This window comes from Hipposideros armiger, unplaced genomic scaffold (genome assembly GCF_001890085.2).
Source record: "Hipposideros armiger isolate ML-2016 unplaced genomic scaffold, ASM189008v1 scaffold_65, whole genome shotgun sequence".
In the NCBI taxonomy this organism is placed as follows: Eukaryota; Metazoa; Chordata; class Mammalia; order Chiroptera; family Hipposideridae; genus Hipposideros; species Hipposideros armiger.
This window is the reverse complement of record NW_017731415.1, coordinates 244,686-260,249: the sequence shown is the minus strand read 5'-3', so window position 1 is coordinate 260,249 and position 15,564 is coordinate 244,686. Positions and strand designations below refer to the sequence as shown.

General features: G+C 38.4%; 1 protein-coding gene across 1 annotated transcript in view; it reads left to right on the top strand.

Annotated features, from left to right (window-relative positions):
- COL14A1 (collagen type XIV alpha 1 chain) overlaps positions 1–15,564 on the top strand; it is a 222,717-nt gene that overhangs the window by 29,729 nt on the left and 177,424 nt on the right. Inside the window, exons 4-5 of the mRNA XM_019642088.1 lie at positions 3,207–3,350; positions 8,437–8,523. Coding sequence (XP_019497633.1) covers positions 3,207–3,350; positions 8,437–8,523 — 231 coding nt within the window. The remainder of the gene's footprint in view (positions 1–3,206; positions 3,351–8,436; positions 8,524–15,564) is intronic.

Here is a 15,564-nt window from a genome sequence, read left to right as displayed (position 1 = left end):
AACAGTCAACTATATTTTCTAGAGTTTAGCAATGTTTACACATAGGTAACTAAAAATGTGTAGGTTTTTTTTTTTAATTTAATATTTGAGCTTGAAATCTTACCTTTGAACCAGGAAATAATGGTCTCAAAGTCTAAAGACTGACCATTGGGCTCATCATAATTCTCGTCAGGTGAAATTTCCAGATTATCAAAAATTCTTACTGCCTCCTTCATTTTCAACATAGGATGAATACTTTTGGTCTATTGACACTTAAAAAAAAATACAATACATCTGGATGGCCAACATCTGTTACTGGCTCAGTAAATTATGATTAATTAACTAGATAGAATATTATTCAGTGATAATGCATTAAAATTATGAAAGCTAAGTAGACATTGTGAAAATAAGTGATAAATTCAAGCAGGAAAAGCAAAAGTTAAATTTATTGATCATGAATATAAAGTAGTTATGTAAAAAAGATGCTCCTTAGTGTATTGCTCAGGTATCATTTCTTCTAGGGTCCATTTTCACACTGTATGTAATAAATGCTTAATAATAGCATATTTGTATAATATGTATTTATATAAATATAGTAATTGTTTCTCTTTATTGGTGATAAAGATAGTTATATGGATGGAACTGGACTCCTTTTGATTGCAAGCCTTTTCCCTGCTCATATAATGAAGCTCTATTGTTCTCAAGTATGGGTCTCTTACCTCATAATAGGTTTTAAATCTCAAACAAAACAAGCAGATGAAACACCTCATTTTTTGCATGGCCACTAAAAAGGGACCTTCTTTTATTAACAAATATTATGCATAGGCTCCTTCTAATGACTCCTGGTTTAGTGCTCCCAAAGGCTAACTTTTCCCATCTTGGCCTACAGAAGTGACTCATGTGTGGAAAGCAGTATTTTCTTCTGTTTGATTCAGAGTTTGCATTTTGGAACATGGCCAATTTTGAAATAACTTTGACTTTTAAAAGTAAAATTTGTTTTCTAAAATAAGCCATGCTGGGAAATTTAAGTTTAACAGATTCTTGAACAATATTATGACTTAAAGGTCAAAATATAAATTTCTTTCTTTCTTTTTTTTTTTTAAAAGAGTTTATTGAGGAATTGGGGGAGGGGAACAGTGCTGGGGAATTGGAAAAGGGGAACAGCCAAGTTGTTGTCCTTCAGTCTTAGTTGTGGAGGGCACAGCTAGCTCAGCTCCAAGTCCAGTCACCATGCGGCTGCCCATCGGTATCTCGCGGACTCTCAGCTCAAGGTGCCCTGTTCACTCTTAGTTGCGGGGGCACGCAGCCCACCATCCCATGAGAGAGTCGAACCAGCAGCCTTGTCGTTGAGCCATCCTGCTGCCTGTTGGCAGCTCAGCTCAGGCCCAGCTCAGTGGCCCATGTGGGAATCGAACTGGTGGCCCTGTTGCTCAGAGCTCATGCTCTTAACCAACTGAGCCACTTGGCTGGCTCCCAAAATATAAATTTCTAATGTGTGATACCTCTGAGAATTCCCCATGTTCCATCTTGAAAGGTACTTTTTTTTTCCCCTCCAGGTCATCCGGGTTTTAAGTTTTCCTGATTAATTGCTGATAATACCAATCTGTTAAGTACCTCAGGCAGGTGTCATTGGGCAATCATAGAATCTGAAAAGTGATTTGGGTGGTCTTTGAGCCAAACCTCAGCCTGGCTCTTCAATTCCTTCTGCCAAAGCACATCTGAAAAGTAGATCTCCAGCTGTTGCTTACACACCTCCAGTGACAAAATAGAAATTGAGGATGAAAACAAGTTAGTTCTTCATGAATACTGGGAATATTTTCCCCAGTGACCCTATGTCCTTCCTGCAGTGACCCAAGCCAATAATACAGTCTTGACACTCTGGTATCTACTTGATCAGACATTAAAATAAATAGCATAAATAGAAAGAGTAATAAATACATCTAGACACAAAATGTTTGTAGACATTTTAACACTATAAGACATGTTCCAAGTATTGTTTATACTAGTCTTTCCCAAAACATATTCTGTGGTATTCTTCAGGATGCTAATAGCTATTACACAACCAAACTGTTTAACGGACAAATAAATTTGAAAAGTGCCATTTTAAACAGCATTTGAAGCTTTTTTTATTACAGGATTCTCAATGCTTTTAAAATAATACACTCCATGCCTCTCCGAGAGGGATTCTAATACAGTTTTCTAAGGATTTTTTTTGTGTATGTGAAACATACATTATGAAAGATTAAATGGGTGCACTTTGTCACAGATGAATTTTAAATGATAGAAGTTCATGAAACCAGATTTAAATCTTGGACACAAACGCATTTAAGGAAATGGGTTTTGGCAAGCAAAAGGCTAAGTTCTGCTGTCTAACAGCAGGAGGCATGGGTGGAAGCATCAAATTTCAGACTTAAAGTCATTAATTTTATTAGAATATGAGGAAAATATATTGTAATCTGTGTTCTGTTTTATTAATTTGGCAAATTTCAGACCCTTTTTGCAATTACTGCTAGAAGGGCAGACGTTTTAAGTTAATTTTCCCTTTTCTTGACATAGTAGTCACTGTCAGGAATGGGAGAAGAAAGGTATACATGGAACTTTGTATAAAAGATTGAGTATTTAGTCAACAGCATTTTCAGGAAAGCCTTAGATGTCAGTTTAATTTGATGGAGAGATAATGGGGGTTTGAAATCTTTTCATTAACCAAGCTAACTTTTAAGTAGCCAGGGAATGAGTGATTCCTTCAACATCCTGAGCCAGTAATACTCAAATTTAAGACAATTAAATTGCTCATGCTTCAAGGACGCTTTGGCTGGCTTTAGAAAGGCCATAGGAAAAATTCCAGTGTAGATAAGTGCATTCAGCCTGCCGATATCTCTACCTTCGCTTTTAAGTGGAATTCTTTCCTTGAAGAGTGTATCCAATGGTGAGGGCTTACTGTCTTTTAATCTGGTACTGTGGTTTTCTCTAGTGTATAAAAGCAATAGTATGTTATGATGAAAGATGTTTGTGAATGTGTGTTTTAATCTAACTTCGACAACTGTTTGTCTAAAGCAAAGACTGAAAATGAAAAGAGTAAATTACAATTAAGTGCTGTGCATATACGTACCATGATATACATTTTTAAATGTCTTCACCTTTTAAGATGATTCCTGGTTAATAAAATTTCTTAATGTACACAGTTAACCTATTTCTTAGAACTGATTTATCTTCCTGTTTTATTGTAGGTGGAAAAACTAATCAATTGAATCTCCAGAACACGGCAACTAAAGCAATTATTCAAGGTCTTATGCCAGACCAGAATTACACAGTTCAAATTATTGCATACAATAAAGACAAAGAAAGCAAGCCGGCCCGAGGTCAATTCAGAAGTATGTATTTAGAGATCTTAAAGTGCCACCATGGGACCCTGTCCCAGCTCTGAATTTGAGTCTGTGGTGAATATTGTAATAGTTAACATCCTAAATTGTTTAGATTTGAATAGATCTTAAAAGACATTTAGTACAATCTTCCATGAGTCCCTTCTATCATGAATACTCTTCTGCTTGTCTCTGTACTTTTTCACTGTACTCGTGTTTATCCTTTAAGTTTTAATTTTCAAATGCTCTCCCTGACACTGTAACCTAAACCTTACCCAGACATCTTATCTACCCAGCACATAGTAGGTGTTCAATAAATACTTAACAGATGACTGAATCGATGATGCCTGCACCTCCTCTATCCCTAGCAAGTGCCAACCTCGCCTCCACAAAACCAACCTATGTAACAAGGAATGGAACTCTTTCCAAAAGTTAATCAGTTGACATTTATGGTCGGCATGTTATGTGCCAGTACCCATGACAAACAGATTTGTGAAAAAATACTACATGGTAAGCATTAGAGAGAGAGGTCTATTCAGGACTGTGTGAAAGGAGGTGTCCTTTCTGCCCCCACAATGGGCTGGGAAGAGAGTGGATGGGGGTTGGCTCCATGTTTGGGCCAGTTCTCAAATAGTAAGTTGGGTAGACAGAGAAAGGGCACGTAGAGACATTCTCAGCAGGGGAGAAAGCGCTGAGGCAGCCCAGTCCATGTCTGCACTGTTCCTTTAGACAGCTTTCATTTCTGTTGAGTTTAAATGTTGTTCACAGGGGCCCTGATTCTTCTGCCTTTCAGGAGATATTCATTTATTTATTTATTCAACAAATATATATCGCATGACTACTAAATGCCAGGCCCTGTTCTAGGTAATGGGACATGACAGATCCCTGTCCCTATGGCCCTTATATTCTAGTGACCAGAGATTATGCAGGCACCCCCTCTTCCTGGAGGTGGACTTTCAAATGTGGAGGGCAGACAGAGTTTTGTGTTATCACGAATGCAACAGAAGAGGCCTGTCCTGGGTAACTTTCTGTGTTACTTCATTGTTAAGATAGACTCTTTAAAAAAAGCCAACTTATCATTAAGGGCAATTTTAAATGTAATTTAAAAAGCTGCAGAATAGCACAATGAACCCCTAAGTAGCCATTGCTCGCTTCAATAATTAGCCACGCATGGCCAGTCTTGTTTCGTTTATTACCCCACCCCCATATTATTTTGAAGAAAACTCTAGGCATAATTACAAGTAACAATAGCTTTTTACACCCTGCCACTAGAATGAACCCACAAACCTGGGAGGCTATGGGTTTTAGGACTGTGTGAGTAGCACTGCTCTACCTGGATTTTCTCTCTCTCCCTCCTTTTTTTTCTTCCCCTTCTAAGTAAAGTTTTATGAGACATATTTTGTGATTTTTTTTTTAATTAAAAAAAACAAAACACAACAACTTTTTTAACCTGCTACCTCTGGAAACTTCCAAACAGAAGACATTTGGTAAATCTACCTGTTAGCAGGACACACACATGTTTTAAATGTTACATTCTTTTGAGATTTGCATTGTCTGGAAGTTCAGGAAAAGGTTTTTAATGTTATTTTCAATATAAATCAGCCTTCTGTCTCATTTGATTGGCACCGTGCCTCAGTTTCTGGCCTCTGACATTTCTACATGAATAGGCAAAATAACTTTAACTTTGTGAGAAACAGTAAAAGGGACGAAGAAAAATGATGCATTTTACAATACTCTAAAGGTCTGGCGATTGGTGATTTCAAAGATTCCACTGACTGAACAGCCTAAGAAGCACAGGTAGCCTTTAAAAGCTTTCCCAACAGCTATTTGCTCAAAAGACTTAAGGCCACGCTGTTATTTGTCCTTAGATTGCTTAGCTTTGCTGAAATAATCCCAGTGCAACAGTCTACCTAGTTGGTTGGATAAGTTGTATGTAAGCATATGTTTTTCTAGCTGTGTTATTTTTATTGGCAGGATGGAGGGATTCGTTCTTCCCAAATACCAGTTCATAAGAATGACATTAAAATAACTTGGTTCGGGTGGCTTCCTTCCCCATGTTGCATTCCTTTTGCCCCCTGCGAGATGGAGCTAAAGCCTGGTCCCCCCTCCCTGGAAAACACTCATGGTTGCACCCAGGAAAATGATGATTCAGACAGATCCTGTGGATATAGATTTCCAATTGTGTAGGGATTTGATTTCTCCACGAATCCATCTTCTGATAGACAGGGGAGCATAAGAAACAGTGTTTGGATTTTGAAGACAGAAAGACATGTCTGATCTGCTAGATATTATGACTCCAAACCTGGTGTGAGTATTTGGCCAAGCAACTCAATCATGTCCAACCTCAGGTTCCTCATCTGTAAATGGGGGCGGTGACATGTGCCTGTTATTGCATGGATTCGCTCCCTTCAGCACATAGTAGGGGCACGGTAGCTACTGTTGCTAGGGTTAGTGCTACTTTGCTTGTGGCAGTTTTCTAACTGATTTTGTCTCTGCATGAGGAGGCAGCAGCTTGGTATGACACATGTGTTATACCTTATATGTGACCTACTGGCTCAATTCAAGGTGATGGTTATTTTTTTCTTGTTCATTTGTAGACTGATCAGTGGCCCCATTTTGGCACACTTTCTTTTCAGCCACCGTTTTCCTTTTTGGAATAACATTTTGCTAATCTCTTCCTGCAAAATCTTGCTCATCTTTCAAAGTCTGGCTGAAATGTTATTTTCCCCGTGAAATCTCCCTGAGTCTTTAGAAATATTCATTTTCAGATCTATTTCTACTTTTAGCACTGCTCAACACGTTTTTTTTTTATATTAAAGTTTCAGCTTTTTTTTTACAGAATGTGTGGGTGGGATTAAAGATGTAGATTTGGAAATTATCCATGGAAGGGTGAGGATTAAAATTATAGGATGATAAAATTATAGGTGGGGCTTTGAGAGATGCAAGGCAATGTAGTATATGATCATATTTCAGGAACAGAAGCAGAAAAAGGACTCGAAGAATGAGAATGTAAAGGAGGGGTCAGAGGAATACAAGAAAACCCAGGATAATGCCTTTATAAAACCTGAGAAAGAAAATAAAGAAGGGGGTGTTCTATATGATCCAGCAGTTCCACATCTGGGTATTTATCTGCAGAAAATGAAAACAGTAATTTGAAAAGATTATGTTCACTGCAGCATTATTTACAATAACCAAGATATGGAAGCAACCTAAGTGTTCATTGATAGATGAATGGATAAAGAAGATGTTACACACACACACACACACACACACACACACACACACACACACAGAGGAATATAACTCAGCCATAAAAAAGACTGTTTGTGGCAATGTAGATGGACCTAGAGGATACTATGCTAGGTGCAATAAGTCAGAAAGCGAAAAACAAACACAGTATGATTTCATTTATGTGTGCACTCTAAAAAAACAACAAAGCAAATGAACAAACAAAACAAAACAGAAACAGACTCATATATTCAGAGAACAAACTGATGGTTGCCAGAGGGGAGGAGGGGACGGGAGGGGGAGGGGAATAAGAGGTACACATTCCCAGTTATAAAATAAGTAAGTGACAGGGATGTAATGTACATCACAGGAAATATAGTCAATACTATTGTAATAACTTTGTATGGTGACAGGTGGTTACTAAGCTTATTATGGTGATCACATTGTAAGGTATATAAATGTTGAACCACTATGTTGTACACCTGAAACTAATATATTGTATGTCAACTATACTTTATTAAAAAAATTAATTAACAAAATAAAGAAGGGAGTGTTCCAAAGTGGCCAAGGCTTATAAAGAAGTCCGAGGATGAGGTCTAAAAAGAGGGATTTAAAAAACTAGACGGTCAGAGGGAATAGGATCAAGACATCTTACATTTATTATTATTAATTTTAATTTTGGAATTTAATTTCCAGGTACTAGGAAGCCAAGGACAGTTTCTAAGAAAAGGAAAAATAGAACTGGAGAGACACAACATTGGCAGATGACAAATCTCAAAACACTTTTGAGAGGAGGAGATGAAAAAGACAGGCTTAATGGAATATCTTAGTGAAGTCAGGAGGGCTGTTTCAGAGCAAATCATTGTTTCCCCTGCCTGGCCTGCTCTCCAATAAATTTACTGATTTTCGTGACGTGAATACAACAATTAAATGAAATATCTTGCCATGGGATCACTTCTGCCTTTTCACAGGGCATTTTATTTGTGCAGAAACTACTGAGTTGTCAGAAAAGTCATGACACATTTTTGCAACAAAAAACATAGAAAAAATACATCATGACTTTTCCGACGACCCAATATAATCAGTTGGTGGTGGTCTCAGCAGACTCAAACAACATAAGGTACCCAGAACAGGACGAAAGCTGCTGTGGTGTTTGAGCCGTAGGAAGTAAAGCTAATGGAGTACATTGGTGTGAATGGATGAAAGGATCAAGGGGCATTCTGCGTCCCTGAATATTTCGTAATGAAAGTGACAAAGAAATACTACTATTTATTAGTAGGGAAACTTTTTTTTTAAGTTTCAAAGGAAAATATCATGGGATTCCCTACCTTCTATTACAGATAGACCAACTCCAAATGAAGATATTCACAGCTAAGATGTGTCTAGAGCATTAGACGACGCAGGCCTTGTCAGAGACCCGAAGCTATGGTTTTGAATCCTGTGCCAACACTTTCTGGCTTTCTGAGATAGCGGGTTGTTGGAAAAGTCATGACATATTTTTTCTATGTTTTTCGTTGCAAAAATGCATCATGACTTCCAACAACCCAATATTTTCTAGTTGCTTAGCCTCCTACTCCTTTGTTCCCTCATGGATGAGAATCATGCCTTTTCTAGAGGATTTGAAAGCTTAAATTTATTTGATACATCTGCCCATAGTGAATACTCGATCAAAGTAATTCCTTAAGCGTTCCACACCTTCCTGTTGCAAGGGTGAGAAATACAAAGAGCAAGTCCAATCTTTGGGGATGAGATTGTACCGTGGAGCTCCTCTCTACTTAGTACTCTCAGTACTTGCAAGGGTTTTAGTAATACTCATTGAATATTTTCTTTTAGTCTTTAACATGTTGCTGTATTTCTACTTTTCTTCCAGTTAAAGATTTGGAAAAAAGAAAGGACCCAAAACCCAGAGTCAAGGTTGTGGACAAAGGAAATGGGAATAAACCATCTGTACCAGAAGGTCAGATTTATTGTTTTTATTTGCTTATTTTGGGGATTGAGCTGTTTTAACACAGGCAATACACACCTCTGTGGCTGTTGGCCCCATCAGAAGAGCACGCATCTAATGTGAAAATTTCCCTCATCCCCATCTCACTCCTTCCTTCCTCACACGTAAAAACTGTCAACACTCTCCTGTCCCTTACCCTCCTGTATTCAATACATCACCAAGTTCTAGTTATTTGCAATTAAAATACTGACACAATCTTTCCCTTTCTTTCCATGTCCGTTGCCCATATTCAGCTACGTTTCCATTTCTTTCTTGGCATACAGTTATTATTTAGCAAAATCGCCATTAGTTGTCTACCCAGAAACTAGAGCAATCTTTTCAAAATAAATATTACCCTATGCTATGTCCACACACACCTTAAAACCCCTTCAGTAGCTCTTAGGATAGAGGCCAGAATCCTTAGCAAGACCTCTGAGGCCTGGCAATTCTCGTAACCTGCCTGGCAATTCTCGTAACCTACCTGCCACACTCTTCTTCCTCATGTAACGACTCAGTGCTTTCTGCCCGCTGGCCCTCTCTCAGACCCTTTCAAGGCCATGGTCTCTCCCAGGTCAGCACCTGCTGTACCCTCTGCATATAACATTCTCCCACATCATCACTCTGCTTAAATACCTCTTTTTTTTTTTCCTTCAAAGCTCAGTTCAACCATTACTTTCTTGGAAGCCTGTGCTAACTATTCTGTTACAGGTTCTCATACAACAACGAACTTGCCTTTACAGCCATTTGTCATAGTTGTAATTTTACATTCACTGATAATTGAATGTTTGTCTTCCCCCCTAGACTGTAAGATCCGAGACAACAAGGATTATGAATGTTTTTGCTCCTCAGCACCTAGCCTTTATGACATGGAAAAGGTGTCCAGTAAATAGACACTGAATAGAAAGACAAATAAATGGTTTGCTAAAAATGTTACCTACGAATAGCGAAAAACAGAGTCACCCATCAACTTACCCCATGGCTTCTTTTCACACTATCCCATGTGAACATTTTAGCCACTGTTCTGTGCATATACAGACATATATGTACAGCCTGCCATATTGTATTTCTTGTTCTGTGAATTGTTTTTTCACTATGATAACTTTCTGTGTTATTGCATACAGGAGGCACGATCGTCTAGGGTAAATGGCACAAGCATTGCATTTGCGTGCCTCTGAGGGCACTGGTGTTGTGGAAGAATTGTCTTAAGATGTAAATTGTAAACAGTAGTAACAACCCAGGCCACAGTCAGGCCCCCAGGAGGTCAAGGGGGAGCATAAAGGGAGTCCACAAAAGACAACAAGGTCTCACCCACCCAAGCCTTAAATACCACTTGCCAATAGCCCCTCTTCCAAGATGTGGTAGCCCCATGATCCACATTCCACTGTGCTTCTCTTTGTTTTCCCTACAGTCTACAATTTTTGGTACAAGCGTCTCCATTGACCATGGCTTGATACAATCAGACATATTTCACATGTTTTATCATTTAAGTTTAAAGGCAAAGAGCTAAGATCCTTAACAGAAGTTGCTGCTGTGTGGCTATTTACTTATTGTCAACCTACTGTATGTGTTGCTTTAAGACTCCAAAACAAACTCCCCAGCAAAAATGGTATTTGCCTTTGGGCATAATATTGGCATATTTGCGTTAGTGGCTGTTTCTCGCTTGTCCAAACAGCTTTGTCCAATTATATTTGGTGTTTTGCATAAGAATGCAGGATCTGATTGAAAAAGATTGAGCAACAGGAAAAGTTGCATAGGGTTTCCTTTTATTTCCTTTTAATGGTTTTCAATTAAGATCTCTGACTCTTTGCTTTTTTTTTATGGAATATTTATTTACTTAGTTTAGTTTATTACAATGAGAAGATAAGGGGAGGGTCCCAACGGTCTCATTTTCTGAGGGGGTGGTGATGAGATGAGCTTAAGTCATTCTTTGAAGAGGTTGGCAAACTGTGGCCCATGGGCCAAGTCCAGTCCTGTGTTTTCTTAAATGAAGTTTTATTGGAACACAGTTGTGCTCAGTCCTTTACATTTTGTGTAGAGCTTGTTTACACTACATCAGAGTTGAACAGATATCATATTGCCTGCCTAAAATATTTTCTATCTTGCCCTTTTCAGAAAAAAGTGTGCTGACCCTTACTTTTGAATGTATTGGAACAGCATCAATTGATGAACTAAGTAATTCATTGCTTGTCTGAGGATATCTGGCCTATTTTGGTATTTCCAATAGGATGTACTCTCACATGTGAACCTTCAAAGGAACCTACTTCTGACATTCCCGATTTTTTTTTTTTTACCTGAAACATGAGCACTCCCAAAAGTTACTTATGAGGATTTAATAACTTAATGTACATAAAGTGCCTAGAAATAGTAAGTGCTACAGAACTATTTGCTATTAATATTATAATATATATTTTGCATGAATTAATATAATCATAGAGCAATTTTTTTCTTATTGATTTAACAATAAATGCATAGAGGAGGTTTGGTGATGATCCCTTAGTACTGAGCACTGAGTTACACACTTCCCAGTGACCATAGTCGGCAGATTCTACCATCATGAAACTTAGATGGTCTAGCAGGGACCCAACACATGCTCCCAGTGCCTTGTCTTGGAGAAGGGTAAGCTCTGAATTATGCATTGGTTGTGGTTGAGCATAACCTGGGAGCATGATAATTCTCAAGGTGTATTTTGACTTACTAGAATTGCTTCCTTATGGTTCTTAGCTCAGTTAAGAGATTGATTTGAAACTTTACAACCTTTTCCATCAGATATTCTGGGTTTTAGCTCTGCTGAACCCAAGACTGTGTGTTCAGTTTAACAAGAGTGGGGCTGGTGAAGATATAAGTTTCTGTAAGGCAGAAATCAAGAGATCAGCTAAAACACAGGGTAATGGGTGGATTTTGTGGGCCAATGCTGGCTAGATCCTGACTCTCAGAGGTGAGAGGGAAGGGATTGTGTCCATTCATCAACTGGACATTGGGGCTAGGTTGAGGGCTAGAATTCATGCAATAAAGTGTTTAGGGGGATGGCTAGCCCATAGAGTATGCTCTGTAAGTGTTCCTCCTCTTAGTCCTCTCCTTCCCCCTTCTTCTCCTTTTACTTCCTCCTCCTGTTCCAGCCCCTCCTTATTCTCTTTATTGTTATAATTGCTATTATCTAGCCAGCTGATACATACTTCAGCACCAACACTAGGGTAGACTAGGGTTTCTCTGCTCATCAGCATAGGGAGACTTCGAGGAAGCCCGTCTGTATGCCTGTGCCCTGGTGGAGAAAAAAGTGTCCTTGAGAATTCATAACCACGGGCCTGTACCATAGTCAGATTAGGCATCAAATGTACACTCTTCAAATGCTCTGAGATCCTCCCCTTCAACAAATTAATATAAAAATTGCTCACAGCTGGTAAAAGTAGGGTGCCTGGTGGAAGCAAACTCAAAATGACATTTGAGGCACATATGCTCAGCTCAAATTCCTGATTGCCACAGATAAAGCAATGTCAAGGAAGAGTCCATAATCTAAACTTTTGAAACACAGAAGTAAACCATGTGCCTTGAGTAAGCATCAGAATACACAAAAATGGCGGTCTCAGGATCCCATGAATTTCAGTTATGGAATGATTACATAAAGAGTATAAAATAACAGTATTGTTAAAGTCATGGAAATATTTAAAACATGAGAAGAAAAGAATAAGAGACTATGAAAAAGAGACTAGGCAGAGCTGCCAAAGAGAGCATACAGAGTTCTGAAGAGCATAAATAAAAAGATATACACACCCAGAATCATGTTAGTGAAACTAGTCAAACACCAAAGTCAAAGAGAAGATTTTACTAGACAAAATGGGAACATGGAGGAATAAAAGTGCTTGTTGAAACAATTTCTACAGAATGGAGATCTAGCTATGTGTAGTTGTCTGTTCTTCAGTTCTTCGGTGGATTAAATAAAAACGCTGTTTTCGAAAAGTGATGTTAATGAATTTAATTTATTAATTTAAAAAAGGCTGAGAAGTCCAGCAAGTTCAACTGACTCAAATGGGTGATGTGTTTGAGGAAGAAAAAATTAATTGATTAATTAAAAAAAAAAGGGTTGAGAAACCCCGATCTAACACAAGTGTGTCACAGAAAAACTGTGATATAATTTTGGTCCTGTTTCGCCTCACTTCTGTACTCCGAGCATTCCATAACATTTCAGAAGCACAGAGCCACTGCAAACATCGTCTATCATGTAGAAGACATTAGACCCACTGTAGGACCCTGGAGTGTCGGTAACCATGCCCACAGGAGAAATCAGAAGATGGCATGAATTACTTCCAACCCAAGATTTAAGAGAATAAAAATAACATTTTCATCAGGATGTTTATTTTTTTTCCTATATACTGGACTTTCCTTTTTCTCTGTCTCTCATTTCCCTTGTTACTTACTGAGATCAGTGCAGCTTAGTATTCGTACACAAGTTTTATGGTCAAGCATCTCTTGGAGTGAAATGTTCCCTTCCTTCCTTGCTAGCTACGCAACTTTAGACATATGAACCCCTGTAAGTCCCCGTTTCCTCATTGGCAAAATGAGTATACTAGTCAAAATGAACAAGCAGAATTGTGAGAAGTAAATGTTATCACATATATGACACACCTGGGGTATAGCAGGCACTTAAGGAATGTCAGTTTCCACCCTCTTTTTCATTTCCTTTTTAAAAAAATGTCTTCTTTTCAAAGAGAAAATATTAGCATACAGAGTACAGCAGAGTGTCTTATGTTATCGTAGCTATTTGTTGCATATTTGGATTTGACTTGGTTTAGACCCAAGGAGTGAGGTTTAGAGTGCCTTGTAGAAGAGTATGTTTTTATAAAAAGAATGTTTTTCTCAGAAAAAAACCCCCCAGAAAATAGGTTTCTGGTTTTTCCTTGATGTGAAGCAATTATTTGTGTTTTCAGGAATTAAAAAAAAAAAAAAGCATGAGACAGAATCAGTCATTCGGAAAATAATCATTGAACACCTGCAAAGGGCTTATACTTGTACATAAAATTATAAAATTTCCCTGAGAGCAAGACGAGGGGGTTCTCCTAGCAATAGACCTCCAGTTTTCTTTGGTTCCCCCTTCCTAAACTCTCTTGATAAGATATTTTTAAAGGATTTGACACGTTCTCTGTTGGCCTCCAGCAAATTTCATAATTCTTAACCTGTGAATTCTCCAGTGCTAAGAAATCACAGCTCTGCCTTACATAACTTTTCAAATGTCCTCATTTTTAAAAGAACTCATAACATATATTTTTTTTCTTTTTAATCAGGTACTTTACAACTATGAGCCCTACTATAGATGTTGGCAGAGTCTGTCCCCATAGGTATGCTCAGGCTTGTCTGATTGATACCTTCCTTCTTGTGTAAGACTTTCTGTTAAACATCTTGTTTCTGTACCTGCAGGGCTGACTGCTGCTGTCAAAATAAGCAGGTGTTTCAGCCTTAGAAATCGCTAAATGTCAAGATCTGCTTGTTATTGACTTGTAGTCACAGGGATGATTGGGTCATTACATTTTTCAGAAAATTGCCCTGAACAACCAAAGTAAACATACAGCCACATCACGTCGTACTCTATACAGAGCTGAAAATAATTATGAACGTGATCTACTGGCTCCTGAAGTTGAGGAAGTCTTATTCCTAAATAGGCAAATAGCCTCTTTTGGGTTAGTATTAACTGATGAAAATCAGGAAATCACCATCTAATTATACAAATGCAATTTTAGAGCAAACTTTACCTAGAATTGTTTGAAAAGGACCATATATTTTCAAAGAAAGTAAAAGCCACTTTAGGTCTCTTGCATCGTGGTAGTTTGGAGAGGGTAGTCAGGAAGAGATGGCACAGGTTGGGGGATAAACATTGAGTGAAAAATCTCAGAGAGGGGGATGTTGTTTGGGGGAGGAAGCAGAATTGCATTACAATGAAGCGAGACATAAATATAAACAGGTGAAGTGGAGTTGAATTATGAAGAACTTTGAAGAGCATGATGAATAGTTTAGGCTTAATATGGTAAGCGTGGGAAGGGAGAAATAATCTTAAAATTTAGAGTTGTAAGGTACTCTGAGGGCCATGTAGTTCCACCAATTGAGAGGGTGATCGAGGCTCTTCAGACATGCCCTGAAGGGTAGACCAGCATCTGCCTTCATGGACAGAGGTTTCACTATTTCCCAAGGGAGTGGTCTATGGAAATCTTGACTTTTAGAAAGTCCTTTTTTGAATTGAGTTGAAATCTGTCTTCTTGTGGGATCCAGCACATGCCAAATCCCCTTCTGTATGATGGCCTTTTTAATATTTGAAGACAGCTGTCATGTCCTCTTCAAGCCCCTTGAGGTTTATGAGCAAAGGAGAAATGTGATGAATGTGATGTTTATAGTATTGTCAGTTAGTCCTGAGATGCAGCGCTCTGAGTGACAGCTGAAATGTTCTTTTGGCTGTGGTTCAGGAATTGGGGGTCACATGCCTGCTAGTTGTCATGGTGTTATTTATTCCAGGTGGGAGTTAGCACAAGTGAGTATGACTTTGATTTCATGCCGTCATTAATTGTATGGCTTAGCAATCTTTCCTCCATCCTTCCCTCCCTTTTTCTCTTTCCTCCTTTTCTTTCCCTCCCTTCCTATTCCTACCTCCCTTCCTTTCTGACTTCTTTCCTTTCAAATATTGGGTTGTTGGAAAAGTCATGATGTATTTTTTCTATGTTTTTCGTTGCAGAAATGCATCATGACTTTTCCGACAACCCAATACTTTTTCTCTGTGACAGGAGTTTGTTAGCTCAATAGCTAAGTGGGTTAGGCTATGGAGTCAGTCCTGAATTTGAACTCCAGCTTTCCCGCCTGCTCAGAGAGTGATCATGGGCAAGTTATTCAACCTTTGTAGGTACTTAATCTTTCTTTTTCAATGGCGTGTGAAGAACACCTATCTTATAGAATTAATATCAGGCTTAAATGGAAAAGACATATGCAAAGCATCTGATGAGAGCAGTCACTAAATGGTGAGTCTTTTGATTTAAAAAA